The sequence below is a fragment of the Oncorhynchus masou genome, chromosome 12 (genome assembly GCF_036934945.1).
Source record: "Oncorhynchus masou masou isolate Uvic2021 chromosome 12, UVic_Omas_1.1, whole genome shotgun sequence".
NCBI classification, from domain to species: domain Eukaryota; kingdom Metazoa; phylum Chordata; class Actinopteri; order Salmoniformes; family Salmonidae; genus Oncorhynchus; species Oncorhynchus masou.
Genome location: NC_088223.1, coordinates 46,465,113 through 46,485,979, shown reverse-complemented (window position 1 = coordinate 46,485,979; position 20,867 = coordinate 46,465,113). Strand labels below are relative to the sequence as shown.

Here is a 20,867-nt window from a genome sequence, read left to right as displayed (position 1 = left end):
ATATATTAGCAATTTTGGACAGATTTCTTTTCAGTTTACTATGGGCACGCAATTCATCCAAAGGGGGCAGTATTGTCCCGAGCATTAACAGGTTTTAACTCTATTGAACTTATCCTCTGCTGCAGAGGTAGCTGTGGGTCTTCCTTTCCTGTGGCGGTCCTCTAGAGATCCAGTTTCAACATAGAGCTTGATGGTTTTTGCGACTGCACTTGAAGAAACTTTCGAAGTTCTTGACATTTTCTGGATTGACTGACCTTCATGTCTTAAAGTAATGATGGACTGTCGTTTCTCTTGCTTATTTGAGCTGTTCTTGCCATAATATGGACTTGGTCTTTTACCAAATAGGGCTTCTGTATACCCACCCATACCTTGTCACAACACAACTGATTGGCTGAAACGCATTAACCTCTCTAGGGTATGTAGGACCCAACATCCAGTGAGATTGCAGAGCGCCAAATTCAAATACAGAAATACTCATTGTAACAAATTCAGAAAAGATACAACTATTTTACATAGGTTTAAAGATGAACTTCTTGTGAATCCAACCACGGTGTCAGATTTAAAAAATGCTTTACGGTGAAAGCATACCTTACAATTATTTGAGAACATAGCCCAGCAGACAAATCATTATAAACAGTAACCAGCCAAGTAGAAGAATTACACAAGTCAGAAATAGAGATAAAATTAATCACTCACCTTTGATGATCTTCATATGATTGCACTCAGACATTCATTTATTCAATAAATGTCCATTTTGTTCGATAAAGTCTCTCTTTATATCCGAAAACCTCTGTTTTGTTTGCGTGTTTTCTTCAGTAATCCACAGGCTCAAACGCAGTCACAACAGGCAGACAAAAAGTGTATCCGTAAAGTTCATAGAAGCATGTCAAACGATGTTTATATTCAATCCTCAGGTGCTTTTTAGCCTAAATAATCGATAATATTTCAACCGGACAATAACGTCGTCAATATAAAAGGTAAACAAGAAAGGTACTCTCTCCGTCGCGCGCATGAAAAAGCTTTGTGACACGGCAGGGTCCACTCATTCAGACTGCTCTTACTCCCTCATTTTTCAGAATACAAGCCTGAAACAATTTCTAACGACTGTTGACATCTAGTGGAAGGCATAGGAACTGCAATTTGAGTCCTAAATCAATGGATACTGTAATGGCATTGAATAGAAAAAAAATCCAACTTCCTGAATGTTTTTTTTCTCAGGTGTTTGCCTGCCAAATCAGTTCTGTTATACTCACAGACATTATTTTAACAGTTTTGGAAACTTTAGAGTGTTTTCTTTAATTTGGGCACGCTACCTCCTACCCTAGAGAAGTTAAGAAGGAAAGAAATTCCCCAAATTTAGCAGACACACTTATCCAGAGCAACTTAGTTTGTGCATTCATCTGAAGATGAATGCACAACTCGGTGGGACAACCACATATCACAGGCATAGTAAGTATACTTTTCCTCAATAAAGTAGCTATCAGCAAAATCAGAGTAGGAAAAGGGGGAAGGGGGAGTCAAGTGCAAGTGTTGGTTCAGGAAAGTGTGGTGAGGGGGGGGGACTCTGCTGTCCTAGCTTTAGGGAAAGCTGGTTCAACCATTGGGGTGCCAGGACAGAGAAGAGCTTGGACTGGGCTGAGGGGAGCTGCCCTCCTGTAGGGTTGGGGGGGCCAAGAGACTAGAGGTGGCAGAATGGAGTGCTCCTGCCGGAAGCAGTAGTAGCAGCAACAGCAGTAACAACAACCAACAATAACAAAAGGATGGAAATAGTGCCAGGACCATCATCACGGGATGAGTCATTCGGCGGCTTGAGGATGTCCTACTTCACCATTAATGGCAGCGTCCAATTTAATTTCAAAAAGTAGCTGGCAATACAGCTAGCTCTGAAGAACCTAGCAAGCTAAACTGGTTAAGCGCTAACTCACTAACATCACTAACAACTAATTCAATTATTGTCATCTTTTTTTTTACTTGTGTTTTTGTAAAAACAAAACAAATGTTTTACATTGATGGAACATATTTTTTATGCCATTATTATAGGCTTAGTCAAAAAAACAATCACAGATCTGAGTTATCTTGTTGCATGTGTGTTGGACAAAATGCAATAACTTAAAAGAAAAGAGAAACAAACACACTGCTCTTGTTATATTAATGCAATACATTTTGTATGCCATCATCTACACTGTAGATAGCTAAGCCTTATAGCCTACAAACTAGCTGGCGCTAGTGCTGTCAAATAGTCCCACGTGTGCAATCAAGGGATGTGCTACTTTGATGAGTGAAGAACCTTAGCAAGCATGCATAGTGTTCGAAACAAACGACTGGATCCATAGATATAGAACAAAAATAATGAAAGACTGGGTCACGTCTCTGGCATGTATGAATTTACTTATCAAAATGAAAATATCAATGAAAATATGTAATTTCTATTCCAGTAAATTTGTGCTTTAGTATTGTTTCTTTGGCAGCTGTGGTATAATCAAATAACATTTTATTGGTGGCAGATGCTAATGCGAGTGTAGCGAAATGCTTGTGCTTAGAGTTCCGACAAGGCAGTAATATCTAACGAGTTATCAAACAAATTCACAACAACTACCTTATACACACAAATGTAAGGGATGAATAAGAATATGTACATATAAATATATGGATGAGCGATGGCTGTGCGGCATAGGCAAGATGCAGTAGATGGTATAGTGCAGTATATACATATGAGATGAGTGATGTCGGATATGTAAACATTATTAAAGTGGTGTTATTTAAAGTGACTAATGATAGGCATAGGCAAGATGGAGTAGATGGTTTAGAACAGTATATACATATGCAATGAGTAATGTAGGATATTTAAGATGACTAGTAAGTCCATTTATTAAAGTGGCCAGAGATTTGAGTCTGTATGTTGACAGCAGCCTCTCTATGTTAGTGATGGCTGTTTAACAGTCTGATGGCCTTGAGAGAGAAGCTGTTTTTCAGTCTCTCAGTCCCAGCTTTGATGCACCTGTACTGACCTCGCCTTCTGTGGACCTATTGGGGCGGTAAGCAAATTGGAGTGTGTCTAGGTAAAAAGTACCAAATTTGACTTTTCTGTTTTAAAATGCCTGTGTCTCAGGTAGGGTGGAGGTGATATGCTCCTTGACTAGTCTCTCAAAGGACTTCATTATGACCGAAGTGAGTGCAACGGGGCAGTAGTCATTTAGTTCAGTTACCTTAGCTTTCTTGGGAACAGGAATAATGGTGGCTATCTTGAGGCATGTGGGGACAACAGACTTGGATAGGGATTGATTGAATATGTCCGTAAACACACCAGGCAGCTGGTCTGCGCATGCTCTGAGGATGCGGCTATTGATGCCGTCTGGGCCGGCAGCCTTGCGAGGGTTAACACATTTTAAATGTTTTACTCACGTTGGCCACGGAGAAAGAGAGCCCACGGGCTTTGGTAGCGGGCCATGTCAGTGGCACTGTATTGTCATCAAAACGAGCAAAGAAGTTGTGTAATTTGTCTGGAAGCAAGACATTGATGTCTGCGACGGTACTGGTTTTCTTTTTGTAATCTGTGATTGACTGTAGACCCTGCCACATACGTCTCCTGTTTGAGCCGTTGAATTGCGACTCTACTTTGTCTCTATGCTAGCGCTTTGCTTGTTTCATTGCCAAAGGAAGGAATAGCTGCACTCTTTGTATTCGGTCATGTTTCCAGTCGCCTTGCCATGTTTGGAAGCGGTGGTTTGCTCTTTCAGTTTTGCGTGAATGCTGCCATCAATCCACGGTTTCTGGTTAGGAAATGTTTTAAAAAGTCACAGTGGGTACGACATCTCAGATGCACTTGGTAATAAACTCGGGCACCGAGTCAGCGTATGCATCAATGTTTTTGTCTGAGGTTATCCAGAACATATCCCAATCCACATGATCGAAGGAATCCTGAAGCGTGGAATCCGATTGGTCAGACCAGCGTTGGACGGACCTGAGCACGGGCGTTTCCTGTTTTAGTTTCTGTCTATAGGCTGGGAGCAACAAAATGGAGTCATGGTCAGATTTGCCGAAGGCAGGGCAGGACTTTGTATGCATCGCGGAAGTTAGAGTAGCAATGATCCAGAATGCTAGCAGCCCGTGTCACGCATTCGATATGGTGATAGAATTTAGGAAGTCTCGTTCTCAGGTTAGCTTTGTTAAAATCCCGGCTACAATAAATGCAGCCTCAGGATGTATGGTTTCCAGTTTACATAGAGTCCAGTGAAGTTCTTTCAGGGCCGACAAAGTGTCTGCTTGGGGGGTGGATATACACGGCTGTGACTATAATCGAGGAGAATTCTTTTGGAAGATAATGCGGTTGGCATTGATTATAAGGAGTTCTAGGTCAGGTGAACAAAAGGACTTAAGTTCCTGTATGTTGGTGTGATTACACCATGAGTCGTTAATCATAAGGCATACACCCCCTTCCCTTCTTCTTACCAGAGAGATATTTGTTTCTGTCGGCGTGATACATGAAGAAACCGGGTGCCTGTAACGACTCTGACAACATATCCCGAGTGAGCCATGTCTCTCTGGAAGGCAACTCGTGCCCTAATTTCGTCCACCTTGTTATCTAGAGATTGGACATGCTCGGGAGCGGTGGATGGTGTGCTCTCCTTCTGAGTGTGACCAGTAAGCCGCTCCGGCTGCCTCTCCTGTTTTGGGTCGGCCTCCGGGATAAGATCCCATGTCCAGTGTGGACCTTTTAACAGAAAACAGAGTTCTTAATAATGAAAAACAGGAATGGCATAAATCCTCTTCCAACGTTGTCAGCGGAACAAAAAGAACGTTAGTATAGTGCAGGATGCACCTGCCAGGCAGACTCCGACAGGACAGGACGGGATAAGATCCCATGTCCAGTGTGGAGGTCCGAACAAAGGATCCGCTTCAGGAAAGACATATTCTTGGTTGTAATGTTGGTAAATTGTCATTACTTTTATATCCAATAGTTCTTCTCGGCTGTATGGAATAACACTTGAGATTTCCTGGTGATTTCCGGTGCTAACAATGTAAGAAATAATATATAAAAACAATCACTGCATAGTTTCCTAAGGACCTGAAGCGAGGCGACCATCTCTGTCGGCGCCACCTTGCAATCGTATAAGCGGGATAAATCCCTCCACACTGTACATTACCTTGGAAATAATTAACTCTGCGGAGGGACTCCACTCCGAATCGTCCCACTGTGTTGCCCATTATTCCTAATGTAATGTACAGAATGTCGGCATTTATTCCTTACTTATACTATAGGGACTTTTTGTAGCCTCTATACACTTTATTGTGTCTTAATTCTGGCCCTGTGCTGATGATGTCTCTTGGCCTGTGCTGTGGGTGGTGCTGACTGAGAGTCCATTCTCCTCTGACCTTAGTGCTGCAGCTGGTCTGAGAGCCACACCCGATCGTGTGTGTGTGTGTGTGAGAGTGTGAGTGAGAACCACACTTTCCTGTCTGGGCCCAGTGAGATTGAAGTAGAGAGTGTTTAAATTTAGCAGCCCCAGATCCCTATAGGATTACAGCACACACAGCTGAGAAACAAAACTTACAACACACACAGGGTGTTTCCACAGTAGCCAGTACTGGATGTTTTAGTAGGCTATAAAATACTTTTGGGTGTGTCCGTCCGTTTGTCTCTCAGTCATTGTTGATGTGTGTAGACTACTTTAGAAACATACAGTATATACCTTTAAAACACTGACTGGTTCCTTTTCCTGTCTTACCATAGACTCCCACACGGTGCTGAATGGGAACCACCAGCCTGCCCCCCATGAGAGGACCCGTTCCGGCTCTGGCCCACACCCAGACCCCCTGACCAGCACCATAGAGAGGGACCTCCAGGACATCATGAACTCTCTGGTGATGGATGACCCCCAGTCCTCCGGGAAGCTGGCCCACCACCCCATCCCTCAGTCCCCCCTCTCCCCCATGCTGAATGGGGGAGGACGTTACCTGCTCTACCCTCCCACCAGCCCTGGGGCCATGTCCATGGGCTCCAGCTATGAGAACACCTCCCCGCCCGGCCCCTTCTCCCCGCTCTCCTCTCCTCTGTCGGCTGCCAGTAGTGATGCTTTCCCGGGGCCTGGTACTCCTCCAGTGCCTGCCCGCTCCTCCAGCTACACCCTCACCACCCAGACCCCTGTCACCCAGCCACGTACCACCCCACCTGGGGGCTACAGTGGACCTGCTGATGTGCAGAGGGTCCCGGAGAGCCCCAGGCCTATGAGGAGGGCCCTAGCGGAGTCCTTGCCAAGCCCCACTGCTTCCTGTAGAGGTGTGGGTCAGGACAGCCCAGTAGGCAGTTCAGAGACTCCTAGAGCAGTACATGGACCTTCCCACATCCCAGTCTCCAGCGCCAGACTAAACTCTAAGTTCTCTGGATGTCAGGCATCCACGGCCCCCTCCAGCCCTAGGGTGAGGGTGGGTGGCTTAGGCTCTCGTCCTCCCAGCCCACAGCACCCCTTCCAGGCCCAGTCCCACACAGACAGCCCTCAGCAGACACGTAGGACCCCAGAGCCCTCTGGACCCTCCAGCCTGAGGGAGCTACCCCCTCCCAGCCCCTCCATGTCTCGTAGAGGGGCTTCTCCAGCACAGGGCTCCCTCCAGGATAGGGGGCTGCGAGCCAGGAGTCCCTCTCCCACCTCCAGGGGAGGCAGGCAGCAGAAGGGCAGCCCGGGTATAGCCATTGCCCCAGCCTTGGGCTCTCTGTCTGGGTCTGGGACAGGAACTGGGCCCTCTCCTCTCACGAGCCCCCAGGGACAGAGGAAGAAGTCTGGTAGTGCTGGGGCCACCAGGGACCCAGCTGGAGCATCTAGGGACCCCAAGGGGCCTATACGGCCCCGGACCCGGGAACGCAAGAACAGCATCTCAGAGATCAGTGACAACGAGGATGAGCTGCTGGAGTACCACCGCTGGCAGAGAGAGGAGAGACTCCGCGAGCAGGAGATGGAGAAGCTGGTGAGTATTCAGGTGTGTGTGTGTGTGTGTGTGGGTGTGTGTGTGTGTGGGTGTGTGTGTGATAGCTGTGTTTTTGTTTGTGTGTGGAGGTGGGCGGCGATATGTGCTCAGAGGAGTTCTATAAAGAGGGGGTGGTGTCTATATGTGCTGGGTGGGTGTTCCAGTCTAGAGGAAGCTTGCCTTGAAATTGACTGCTGCTCCCCCGCTCTTGTGTTGGGTATATATGGCAGTCAGGAAGACACCCACACCCTCAGCACATGGACTTTCAGACTCCCTAAGGAATTTACACAAGCATGTCACTCTGATTGCGTCCCAAATGACACCCCATTCCCTACAGTGGGCTCCAAAATTACTGGCACCCCTGACTGGCAATGCACAAACAATACTCTAAAAAATATAAATAATATATTTACAGAGAGAAACTCAAAATACCAACATGTGAGAAATAGTGTACTTTATTGATGTTTCAATGGAGTCCACCAAAATAATTTATTGATTTGATTAAACGGTGCCTTGCGAAAGTATTCGGCCCCCTTGAACTTTGCGACATTTCAGGCTTCAAACATAAAGATATAAAACTGTATTTTTTTGTGAAGAATCAACAACAAGTGGGACACAATCATGAAGTGGAACGACATTTATTGGATATTTCAAACTTTTTTAACAGTTCAAAAACTGAAAAATTGGACGTGCAAAATTATTCAGCCCCCTTAAGTTAATACTTTGTAGCGCCACCTTTTGCTGCGATTACAGCTGTAAGTCGCTTGGGGTATGTCTCTATCAGTTTTGCACATCGAGAGACTGAAATTTTTTCCCAATCCTCCTTGCAAAACAGCTTGAGCTCAGTGAGGTTGGATGGAGAGCATTTGTGAACAGCAGTTTTCAGTTCTTTCCACAGATTCTCGATTGGATTCAAGTCTGGACTTTGACTTGGCCATTCTAACACCTGGATATGTTTATTTTTGAACCATTCCATTGTAGATTTTGCTTTATGTTTTGGATCATTGTCTTGTTGGAAGACAAATCTCCGTCCCAGTCTCAGGTCTTTTGCAGACTCCATCAGGTTTTCTTCCAGAATGGTCCTGTATTTGGCTCCAACCAACTTCCCATCAATTTTAACCATCTTCCCTGTCCCTGCTGAAGAAAAGCAGGCCCAAACCATGATGCTGCCACCACCATGTTTGACAGTGGTGATGGTGTGTTCAAGGTGATGAGCTGTGTTGCTTTTACGCCAAACATAATGTTTTGCATTGTTGCCAAAAAGTTCAATTTTGGTTTCATCTGACCAGAGCACCTTCTTCCACATGTTTGGTGTGTCTCCCAGGTTGTTTGTGGCAAACTTTAAACAACACTTTTTATGGATATCTTTAAGAAATGACTTTCTTCTTGCCACTCTTCCATAAAGGCCAGATTTGTGCAATATACGACTGATTGTTGTCCTATGGACAGAGTCTCCCACCTCAGCTGTAGATCTCTGCAGTTCATCCAGAGTGATCATGGGCCTCTTGGCTGCATCTCTGATCAGTCTTCTCCTTGTATGAGCTGAAAGTTTAGAGGGACGGCCAGGCCTTGGTAGATTTGCAGTGGTCTGATACTCCTTCCATTTCAATATTATCGCTTGCACAGTGCTCCTTGGGATGTTTAAAGCTTGGGAAATCTTTTTGTATCCAAATCCGGCTTTAAACTTCTTCACAACAGTATCTCGGACCTGCCTGGTGTGTTCCTTGTTCTTCATGATGCTCTCTGCGCTTTTAACGGACCTCTGAGACTATCACAGTGCAGGTGCATTTATACGGAGACTTGATTACACACAGGTGGATTGTATTTATCATCATTAGTCATTTAGGTCAACATTGGATCATTCAGAGATCCCCACTGAACTTCTGGAGAGAGTTTGCTGCACTGAAAGTAAAGGGGCTGAATAATTTTGCACGCCCAATTTTTCAGTTTTTGATTTGTTAAAAAAGTTTGAAATATCCAATAAATGTCGTTCCACTTCATGATTGTGTCCCACTTGTTGTTGATTCTTCACAAAAAAATACAGTTTTATATCTTCATGTTTGAAGCCTGAAATGTGGCAAAAGGTCGCAAAGTTCAAGGGGGCCGAATACTTTTGCAAGGCACTGTATGTCCTCTAAATCAAGGTTTCACAATTAACGGCACTCTTAAAGATGATTGTAAACATCTATCAACATTATTGTAAATTGTAAACATCTACCAAAATTACACCAGGAATTAAATTACACTTATTTATGTTTATCTTAGTCTTAAGGAACTATATTGTGCCATTACATCCCTTCCTGTTTCACTAGGGTATACAAATGAGGTAACATGCATGCAATATCCCTTCAACATCCAACACCATGAAGAAAACAAATGAACTGGCAGTTCAAAAGAGACCGATGGCTGTAGACTTTCATAAATCTGGTAGTGGCTACAAGAAGATCCACAAACGATTGAATATACCACTGAGCACTGTCAGGGCAATTATAAAGAATTTCAAAAGATAAGGAACAGTTGAGAACCTCACGGGTAGAGGACGCAAGGATAGGGAGGAGGATGGTGAGAGAAGCAACAAAATCCCCAAGAATCACTGTGAAAGAATTGCAGGCCTTGGCATCTTGGGGTCACCAGGTTTCAAAAAGCACCATCAGATAGGCTCTTTGGGAGGGTTGTCAGAAGATAGCCCTTTCTGACCCCAAGACACAGACAGACGCAAGTGCTTGGAGTTTCCTTAACGTCATTTAAATTATGACTGGAAGAAGGTGATCTGGTCAGATGAGACCACAATTTAACGTTTTGGTCAGATACAGCATCGGCATGTTTGGCATCGAAACAGAGATGCATTCCAGGAGAGGCACCTCATACCCACGGTGAAATATGGTGGTGGGTCAAATATGTTTTGGGGCTGTTTTAATTCCAGATCTCCAGGGGCACCGATTAAGATTGATGGCATAATGAATACCACCAAGTTCCAGTCAATTTTGGCTTACAATCAGGTTGCCTCTGCCAGAAGGCTGTGACTTGGCCGTAGGTGGACTTTCCAACAAGACAATGACCCCGAACATACCTCAAGATCCACACAGAAATGGTTCTGTGTCAACAAAATTAATGTTCTGCCATGGCCATCTCAGTTGCCGGACTTCAATCCAATCAAAAACCTGTGGGCTGAGTTGAAGAGGGCAGTTAATAAGCGCAAACCCAAAAATGTGAAGGATCTTGAAAGGATCTGAATAGAGAAAGGGTCCAAAGTATTGTTTGTGCATTGCCAGTAATTTTGGAGCACACTGTATATAGTGCACTACTTTGGACCAGAGCTCTATGGGCCCTGGTCAAAGGTAGCTCACTTTTAGGGAATAGGGTGCCATTTGGGGCACACACCTCTGACTGAGCCAAGGGGCAGGGTCATACACACACACACACACACACACACACACACACACACACACACACACACACACACACACACACACACACACACACACACAGAGAGAGCTCAGGGATCTGGGTTCATGCTCCTGGCAGATAGCAGCTGATGAGACCACAGGGGGGGGGGGGGGGCTATTTCTGGAGCCAAGAAGTCTCTGGGAACAAACAGGACAGTTATTGACAGCATTTTGCAATAAGCATGGGAGAGAGCCAGAGAGGAGGCAGAGTGTTAGCATGTATGGAAGTGTGGTCAGAGTTGGGAGGGAATGTGTCAGGGGCCTCATTTATAAACTTTGCATACGTACAAAATATACCCCAAAACTTGCGTGTGTCAATTTTCACGCAAAAGTTGGCATTTATAAAAAATGGAACTTGACATGAGAAAGTGCTTATCTTACCACAAACAATGTGTACACACAATATCTAGTGGTTGAAGTTTTGCATTACAAGCATGTATTTTGTGAAAATAGGTTATATGATGACACCCTTATGCATAAAAAAGGAAAATATAGTAACAAGATGCAAACATTTGCCGTTAGCGAAATGAGCTAAAATCTTTTTCTTTTATCTTTGCAATCTAAAGTAATTACAAATAGGAATATATTTCATATGAATGTATTTCATTTCTATTAACATTTACAGAATAAATTCCTCACCTTTTCTGACTGTGATGGTTTCAAATAAAATAATACAATGGGGCAAACAAGTATTTAGTCAGCCACCAATTGTGCAAGTTCTCCCACTTAAAAAGATGAGAGCGGCCTGTAATTTTCATCATAGGTACACTTCAACTATGACAGACAAAATGAGAAAAAAAATCCAGAAAATCACATTGTAGGATTTTTAATGAATTTATTTGCAAATTATGTTGGGTAATAAGTATTTGGTCACCTACAAACAAGCAAGATTTCTGGCTCTCACAGACCTGTAACTTCTTATTTAAAGAGGCTCCTCTGTTCTCCACTCATTACCTGTATTAATGGCACCTGTTTGAACTTGTTATCAGTATAAAAGACACCTGTCCACAACCTCAAACAGTCACACCCCAAACTCCACTATGGCCAAGACCAAAGAGCTGTCAAAGGACACCAGAAAACACAATTGTAGACCTGCACCAGGCTGGGAAGACTGAATCTGCAATAGGTAAGCAGCTTGGTTTGAAGAAATCAACTGTGGGAGCAATTATTAGGAAATGGAAGACATACAAGACCACTGATAATCTCCCTCAATCTGGGGCTCCACGCAAGATCTCACCCCGTGGGGTCAAAATGATCACAAGAACGTTGAGCAAAAATCCCAGAACCACACGGGGGGACCTAGTGAACGACCTGCAGAGAGCTGGGACCAAAGTAACAAAGCCTGCCATCAGTAACACACTACGCCGCCAGGGACGCAAATCCTGCAGTGCCAGACGTGTCCCCCTGCTTAAGTGGCAGGGTCGCCTAGTGGTTAGAGCATTGAACTTGTAACCGGAAGGTTGCAAGTTCAGACCCCTGAGCTGACAAGGTACAAATCTGTCGTTCTGCCCCTGAACAGGCAGTTAACCCACTGTTCCTAGGCCGTGATTGAAAATAAGAATTTGTTCTTAACTGACTTGCCTGGTTAAATAAAGGTAAAATAAAAAAATAAAAAGCCAGTACATGTCCAGGCCCGTCTGAAGTTTGCTAGAGAGCATTTGGATGATCCAGAAGAAGATTGGGAGAATGTCAGATGAAACCAAAATATAATTTTTTGGTAAAAACTCAACTCGTCGTGTTTGGAGGACAAAGAATACTGAGTTGCATCCAAAGAATACCATAGCTACTGTGAAGCATGGGGGTGGAAACATCATGCTTTGGGGCTGTTTTTCTGCAAAGGGACCAGGACGACTGATCCGTGTAAATGAAAGAATGAATGGGGCCATGCATCGTGAGATTTTGAGTGAAAACCTCCTTCCATCAGCAAGGGCATTGAAGATGAAACGTGGCTGGGTCTTTCAGCATGACAATGATCCCAAACACACCGCCTGGGCAACGAAGGAGTGGCTTCGTAAGAAGCATTTCAAGGTCCTGGAGTGGCCTAGCCAGTCTCCAGATCTCAACCCCATAGAAAGTCTTTGGAAGGAGATGAAAGTCCGTGTTGCCCAGCAACAGCCCCAAAACATCACTGCTCTAGAGGAGATCTGCATGGAGGAATGGGCCAAAATACCAGCAACAGTGTGTGAAAACCTTGTGAAGAATTACAGAAAATGTTTGACTTCTGTCATTGCCAACAAAGGGTATATAACAAAGTATTGAGATAAACTTTTGTTATTGACCAAATACTTATTTTCCACCATAATTTGCAAATAAATTCATTAAAAATCCTACAATGTGATTATCTGGATTATTTTTTCTCATTTTGTCTGTCATAGTTGAAGTGTACCTATGATGAAAATTACAGGCCTCTCATCTTTTTAAGTGGGAGAACTTGCACAATTGGTGGCTGACTAAATACTTTTTCCCCACTGTAAATTAAAATCCAATTGTATTTGTCACCAAGACACATGCGCCAAATACAATAGGTGTAGATTTTATGGTGAAATGCTTACTTACGAACTCTTCCCAACAGAGTTAAAAATAAGAAAAATATAAATTATAACACGAGGAATAAAATACTAAACAGTGATGCAGTCAGTCAAGATGCTCTTAATGGTGCAGCTGTGGAACTTTTTGAGGATCTGAGGGCCCATGTCAAATCTTTTCAGCCTTCTGAGTGGCGCTGTCGTGGCGCTGTCGTGCTCTCTACAAGACTGTACGGGTGTTTGTGGACCATGTTAAGTCCTTAGTGATGTCCCAATGACACAAAAACCACAATATCAAGAATTACTCCGATCATAATTGAATCAGAGAAGCCAACATTGGAATAGTATTCAAATCTATTTTTCATGTACATAGGCTTTTTAAAAAAAATCTATGTGCATATTGGCTACATGTCCAAACCAATGACATGAGGGAGGTACTAGAAAATGTAGCCAAACTTTAATGAGGCTTTTAATTACATAAAAATAGTCTAAATAGCATTTTGAAATGATGCACCATACATTTAATTGTTTCAAACCTGGACATTTTATGTCATTTTATAAAGCATGTCTTACTTTGTTTCAAAATAGCCTAGCTTAGCCAAAATATGACCATGGAAATGTTGAGGGATTTATTTTATAAACATGCTATTGAAACAAGCATTTAATTTCTAACAGATAAAAATTGCATCTTGGAACATTCATGGTTATTGTTGAGCTTATAATATAAGGAAATACAACTTTATCAACATTGTAAGATAAATGGTCAGCCTCCTAGTTTAAAAAAAATGGTTTATGTGCAGTGGTTGTATGCCATCCCAGATCTGTTCGAGTCTGTTTTGTACCGTAGACATATTTTTTATCTTCCCAGGGAAGTAGGACGCTCCTAAAATTTCAAGCCCCGGAGGGAATTATTTTATAAAGACATAAAAAGTATGTGGTTTTAATTGTTATATTGCAATATTTTATAGGCTACTAAGGATGGCCAACAATCCTCCAGGAGAGCCTTAAAAGGGGAGTGTTGTATTTTCAGATATGCAAAAAAGCCAATAGGCAGAGTGTATACTCATTTTTGTCTGGTTCTCTATGGTAAAAAAAATAGTAATGCTTTTTAGTTTGTAATGTGGCATCCTTGCATCATACAATTGTAGTAAAAATAGTGTTAGAGACTTCAATACATCTGTAAAACAAAATCTGTTATACAACCCTGTAGGCTATCAGTCCTACCACTATTGTGTTGTCAGCAAACTTGAAGATGGTGTTGGAGTCGTGCGTGGCCACACAGTCGTGGGTGAACAGGGAGTTCATGAGGGGATTAAGCACACGCCCCTGAGGGACCCCTGTGTTGATGGTCAGCGTGGCGGAGGTGTTGTTGCCTATCCTCACCACCTGCTGTCAGGAAGTCTATGATCCAGTTGCAGAGGGAAGTGTGAACCTCAACACGGGGTCCCCTCCGGGGTGTGTGCTTAGTCCCCTCCTGTACTCCCTGTTCACCCACGACTGTGTGGCCAAGCACGACTCCAACACCATCATTAAGTTGCTGAAGACACAAAGGTGGTATGCCTGATCACTGACAACGATGAGATAGCCTATAGGTATTAGGTCAGAGACCTGGCAGTGTGGTGCCAGGACAACAACCTCTCCCTCAACGTGAGTAAGACAAAGGAGATGATCTTGGACTACAGGGAAAAGAGGGCCGAACACACCCAATTCACATTGACAGCGATGTAGTGGAGCGGGTCGCCTTTTCCCCCTCAGGAGACAGAAAAGATTTGGCATGGGTCCCCAGATCCTCAAAAAGTTATACAGCTGCACCATTGAGAGAAACTGTTCGGCATCGGACCTTAAGACGCTACAGAGTGTAATGCGTACAGCCTCGTACATCACTGGGGCCAAGCTTCCTGCTATCCAGGACCTACTGCATATATTAGGCGGTGTCAGAGGAAGGCACAAAAAATTGTCAAAGATTCCAGTCACCCAAGTCATAGACTGTTCTTTGCTACCGCAAGACAAGCGGTACTGGAGCGCCAAGTCTATGTCCAAAAGGCTCCTTAACAGCTTCTAACCACAAGCCGTAAGACTGCTGAACAATTAATCAAATGGCCACCCAGACTATTTGCACTGACACCCCCCCCCACTTCTTTTTACACTGAGAGAAAGAATGAAAAAATAATCATTTGATTTAATGGCATAATTGCGTCATTTCCCCCCTTGTTTATTCATTCCCAGGAGCGGAAAAATATATAAATAAATTATATTAAACATTAAATATAAAATTGAACAGCTATTGATTTGAATATATTGTGGCTGAAATGTTAATGCCAGCTTTTTCAGATGTACAAGCTGTTTACTATCTATGCATAGTCACTTTACCCCTTCCTACATGTACAAATTACCTCAACTAACCTGTACCCTCGCACATTGACTCGGTAACGGTACCAGCAGAAAAGGAAACGGCCCTGTCTTTCAAAGATAATTCTTAAAATCCAAATTACTTCACAGATCTTCATTGTAAAGGGTTTAAACACTGTTTCCCATGCTTGTTCAATGAACCATAAACAATTAATGAACATGCACCTGTGGAACGGTCGATAAGACACGGACAGCTTTCAGACGGTAGGCAATTAAGGTCACATTTGTGAAAACTTAGGACACTAAAGAGGCCTTTCTACTGACTCTGAAAAACACCAAAAGAAAGATGCCCAGGGTCCCTGCTCATCTGCGTGAACTGCGTGTTTTAGGCATGCGGCAAGGAGGCATGAGGACAGCAGATATGGCCAGGGCAATAAATTGTAATGTCCGTACTGTGAGACGCCTAAGACAGCGCTACAGGGAGACTGGACGGACAGCTGATCGTCCTCGCAGTGGCAGACGACGTGTAACAATACCTGCACAGGATCGGTACTTCCAAATATCACACCTGTGGGACAGGTACAGGATGGCAACAACAACTGACCGAGGAACATCAGGAACGCACAATCCCTCCATCAGTGCTCAGACTGTCCGCAATAGGCTGAGAGAGGCTGGACTGAGGGCTTGTAGGCCTGTTGTAAGGCAGGTCCTCACCAGACATCACCGGCAACAATGTCACCTATGGGCACAAACCTACCGTCGCTGGACCAGACAGGACTGGCAAAAAGTGCTCTTCACTGATGAATCGCGGTTTTGTCTCACCAGGGGTGATGGTCGGATTCGCATTTATCGTCGAAAGAATGAGTGTTAAAACAAGGCCTGTACTCTGGAGCAGGATCGATTTGGAGGTGGAGGGTCCGTCATGGTCTGCGGCGGTGTTTCACAGCATCATCGGACTGAGCTTGTTGTTATAGCAAGCAATCTCAATGCTGTGTGTTACAGGGAAGACATCCTCCTTCCTCATGTGGTACCCTTCCTGCAGGCTCATCCTAACATGACCCTCCAGCATGACAATGCCACCAGCCATACTGCTCGTTCTGTGCGTGATTTCCTGCAAGGCAGGAATGTCAATGTTCTGCCATTGCCAGCAAAGAGCCCGGATCTCAATCCCATTGAGCACATCTGGGACCTGTTGGATCGGAGGGTGAGGGCTAGGGCCATTCCCCCAGAAATGTCTGGAAACTTGCAGGTGCCTTGGTGGAAGAGTGGGGTAACATCTCACAGCAAGAAGTGGCAAATCTGGTGCAGTCCATGAGGAGGAGATGCACTGCAGTACATAATGCAGCCGGTGGCCACACCAGATACTGACTGTTACTTTTGATTTTGACTCCCCCATTGGACACATTATTCCATTTCTGTTCGTCACATGTCTGTGGAACTTGTTCAGTTTATGTCTGTTTTTGAATCTTGTTATGTTCATACAAATATTTACACAAGTTTGCTGAAAATAAACGCAGTGGACAGGAAGAGGACGTTTCTTTTTTTGCTTAGTTTAGCTTCTTTATTGTTATTCTATTGTTCTTTTCAAAAATTAAATGTTTTACTTTATTTAGTAAATATCCAATCTATATTTTCTTAAAACAGTGTTGTTTGCAGTGTTGGTTAATGGCTTGTAAAGTAAGCATTTCACTCTAAGGTCTACTACACCTGTTGTATTCAGCGCATGTGACAAAGTTTGATTTGATACAACAGGGATACTATTCGTCCCATCTCTCATTTAATTGGAACTACTTCACAGTAGTAAATAGATAAGCTATTTCAAGTATTTTGCTCTATGCGATCCGGAGCATGATTCAAAAAATAGGCAACAGGAGATCTTAAAGGAATACTTCCGGATTTTGGCAATGAGTCAGATAAACTTGGGAATATCATTTGTATGTCTCTACGTGCTGTGTGAAGGGAGTTGCTAACTAGTACTAGCGCAATTGCTAACTAGTGTTAGCGCAATGACTGGAAGTTTACAGGTTTCTGCTAGCATGCTAGCCAATACCCATCTGCTATGGTGCTGGTGGTCTGTCTATCTGTGTTTCTGTGTCTGTGTGTGTGTCTGTGTGTGCATGCATGTGTATGTAATCGCGAGTTGATCAGATATCCAAATTCTTTTCACAAGATTACACTTAGCCTCATAATGTTATTTTATGAGTAAGAGAGATAAAGAGAAATGCGGGGAGAAAGATAAGATAACAAAGCTAAAAGGATCAGAGCGAGAAAGAGAGAGAGCTTTTATGTTGTCCTCTCTCCTGTCCTGTGCTGTCAGTGAGGTAATGTGGGTCATGGTGTATGTGTGGTCTAATTCCCAGAAAGAGTAGGGGCAGAGCAGCCCATAGAAATTGAATTACTAAAATGGAAAAAGACCCTCAGACCACAGCAATTTGACTGTACAGTCACAGCGCTGACTGAAAATAGAGCCAGTCTGAAAGACAAGTCCGCTCACTCAACAGTATTAACTAACTCAAAGATATCCCGTTTCCAGCAGAGCCATAGATAGAGATTGGTTTCCGTTGTAGATTTAGGTCATTATCAGAGGCCCATACCTTTGTACTGTATCTGTATCTGTTCCTGGTTTACCCCGGCCTACCCTGGCTGTTTGACTGTTGTTGCCTTTGGAACTGTTTGTAGTTTAGGCTACTCACCATCAGGGGGCAACCAAGTACCATATCCTTGAACCTACAAACATGGAGGAATTTTTAGAGTAGGATTAACTGGTGCTAGGAAGGTTATTAATTGTACCTGTTACTAGATATAGTGATGTCAGTTAAGCCTGCTCTCTTTGTGTCATGCTGTGGTGCTTTGGTAGACTGACTGCCGACATCTCCTTTTTTAATTTTTATCATATTCACTTTGGGATTAACAGATCCTTCTTCCAAGACTGGAATGAATGACACAAAGAACAAACTGGCAGTTACCTTTCTCACTGTTCCACTGAAGAACATTTGGGAGTCTTGTTGCTGTTGTTTAACTCTGAATCCACTCTTAAGGAATTTGACTTTAGGATCCTATGTAAATGCAATCAAAATATGTAATATCCTGACAAAAAGGCGGTGTTCCACGCTAAGCCATAAGGAATGTCTGAATGTTTGTAGATACTTAGAAAGTATATTATAGTTGGGCATTCACAGGCTTTTCTCTCATCACCCTCTTGTGTATTTCCTCCCTGGTGGTTTCACAAACATGTTACACGGGTCATTAGTGGGTGGGTGGCATGAGACATTTGTTCTTTTGTTTCAGTCACAGTGCTGTTTACACACACACACACACACACACACACACACACACACACACACACACACACACACACACACACACACACACACACACACACACACACACACACACACACACACACACACACACACACACACACACACACACACACACACACACACACACACACACACACAGTGTTAAGTACCCTATTCTGACCCTCATGTTGTAGACTTAGACTTAAGACACAGCTATGTATATGGTTCTAAATGCTGATTCTGACACCTCTTTTCACAAGAGTTGGCCTTTTACAATATGCCTGTATTGATTTGAAATCCCTTTTCAGTCTGGGCAACAGTGGTCATGAGTTCATATGATTTTAGCTGTTTGCCAAGAGTTTTGACAAAATAATATACTGTAACACTGTCATAATATCTACAAATGTACCTATACCGAGTTGTACTTTGTAGGTGCAGTATGATTCAATTTGTTATATGCAGAGTGACAATACATAGCAGTACGTGTCTGTGAATACATTGCATGACTCCATCAACCTGTTTGCAGGTCATGGTGAGCTGTGGTGTCTGTCATCTCATGCCACTATTATCATTTAGCCTAGCTTCTCTGGCCTGAATGGTGTGGAGTAATGGGTGGCATGGGTGGCATGTCCTTCCAAGGGTACTGCCAACCTGGCTGCTCTACAGGCAGTCTAGAGACCATATGTATATGGTAGAAATGAAGTAGGACCTACATACACGATTACTTCACTAGATACCTTTAATCAGTCTGGTAAATACACAACATTTTAATCAAAGTTTTCTTCAGCAAGCTCAGCACCCCCTAACAAGTGATGTTTGTTTAACTATACAGACTATATGTACTGTGTGTGGTACACAGTGTAGTGGGGCAGAGTGGAGATACATGTGAGGGTAAATGACTGCAGCAGATGGTGAGGTCAGAGGTGAAAGGTCGGCTGAAGACACTGATGGGGTCACAAAATGGGTAGCAGCAGGGGGTACTAAGGGAATGATGGCAGCATCGTGTGGGTGTGGGTGTGTGGGTGTGTGTGTGATAGCTGTGTTTTTGTTTGTGTTACTTAATGTGTCTATATTGAGTGTGTGCGTATCTGTATATTTGTACTGGAAGTAGGTGCATTGGTTTACACCTTTATTTGGTTGGTATATATGGGAGTTAATGTTAGTTAGGTTTAGCTTAGGTGCTCTCAACATATCTGTTTCCTAAGAATAGTGCTCTATGGAAGTCTAAAATATATGTGATTTAGAAGAAGAAAGCTCTAGCCTGGGTGGGGCCAGAGAGAAAGTTGAACACTTTCCCTGTTCTATATCAAAATACAGACCTAGCCTATACAGTATGAGTCTGGCATAATGGCTAGAGGACCCCTGTAAAGGGACAGTTATGCTCATGCCTGTTCCGTCACTTCTGGTGTCTGGTTACAGTCAGCCAATAGGAACAGCCGATGACTCTGAGACAGCTGCCTGGACGGGACAATGTCACACAAGGACAATTTTAGAGGCAAACTGAGCTGTATCATTGTGTGGTTTGTAGGCCTTCTTACCACTTTGCTCTGTGTGTGTGTGTGCGCGCATGTGCGTGTGGATGTGTGTGTAGGAGCGACAGAGGTTGGAGACCATCCTTAGCCTGTGTGCGGAGTACACCAACTCTCCCCAGTGTCTGGGTGGTGAGACAGGGAGTACAACAGGGCACTTCCCTGGACCAAGGGAGGGGGGCGCTAGAGAGAGACCCTGTACAGAGACAGGTGGTGGGGCGACTCAGCGAGGAGGAGTGACTCAGAGGCAGAGAGAGAGTGACGAGGAGAACCAGAGAGAGGAGTCCAGCAGCACAGAGAGCACTCACCAGGAGGTGAGAGAAAACGCACACACAAACAAACACACACACGCGACGCAGGCACTCACACACACAAGCACACATGCATGCTCAAGCAGACAAACACACGCACACACTCATTCTCAGACGGTGCAATTGCCGTACCATGTGGTAATACAGACCGACAGGATGCTCCCGACGGTGCATCTGTAGACGTTTGTGAGGGTCTTAGGGGCCAAGTAGAATTTCTTCAGCCTCTTGAAGTTGAAGAGGCATTGTTGCACCTTCTTCACCACACTGTCGGTGTGAAGGGACCATTTCAGGTCCTCAGTGATGTGCACGCCGATGGACTTGAAGCTTTTGACCCTCTCCACTACGGCCCTGTCGTTGTGGATCCCTTCACACCAACGTGCTCTCTCTACTGTGTCCTGTAGTCCACGATCAGCACCTTCATTTTGTTGACGTTGAGGGAGAGGTC

At 43.9% G+C, this 20,867-nt stretch overlaps 1 protein-coding gene across 12 annotated transcripts in view; it reads left to right on the top strand.

The window, feature by feature from the left end:
* The window catches only part of phldb1a (pleckstrin homology-like domain, family B, member 1a), an 80,779-nt gene that overhangs the window by 29,968 nt on the left and 29,944 nt on the right, over positions 1 to 20,867 (top strand). For 11 of the 12 annotated variants that reach the window (XM_064980749.1, XM_064980748.1, XM_064980747.1 and 8 more), the window contains 2 exons: positions 5,732 to 6,960; positions 20,174 to 20,425. In XM_064980749.1, coding sequence (XP_064836821.1) covers positions 5,732 to 6,960; positions 20,174 to 20,425 — 1,481 coding nt within the window. The remainder of the gene's footprint in view (positions 1 to 5,731; positions 6,961 to 20,173; positions 20,426 to 20,867) is intronic. The other variant, XM_064980758.1, reaches the window with a different exon arrangement.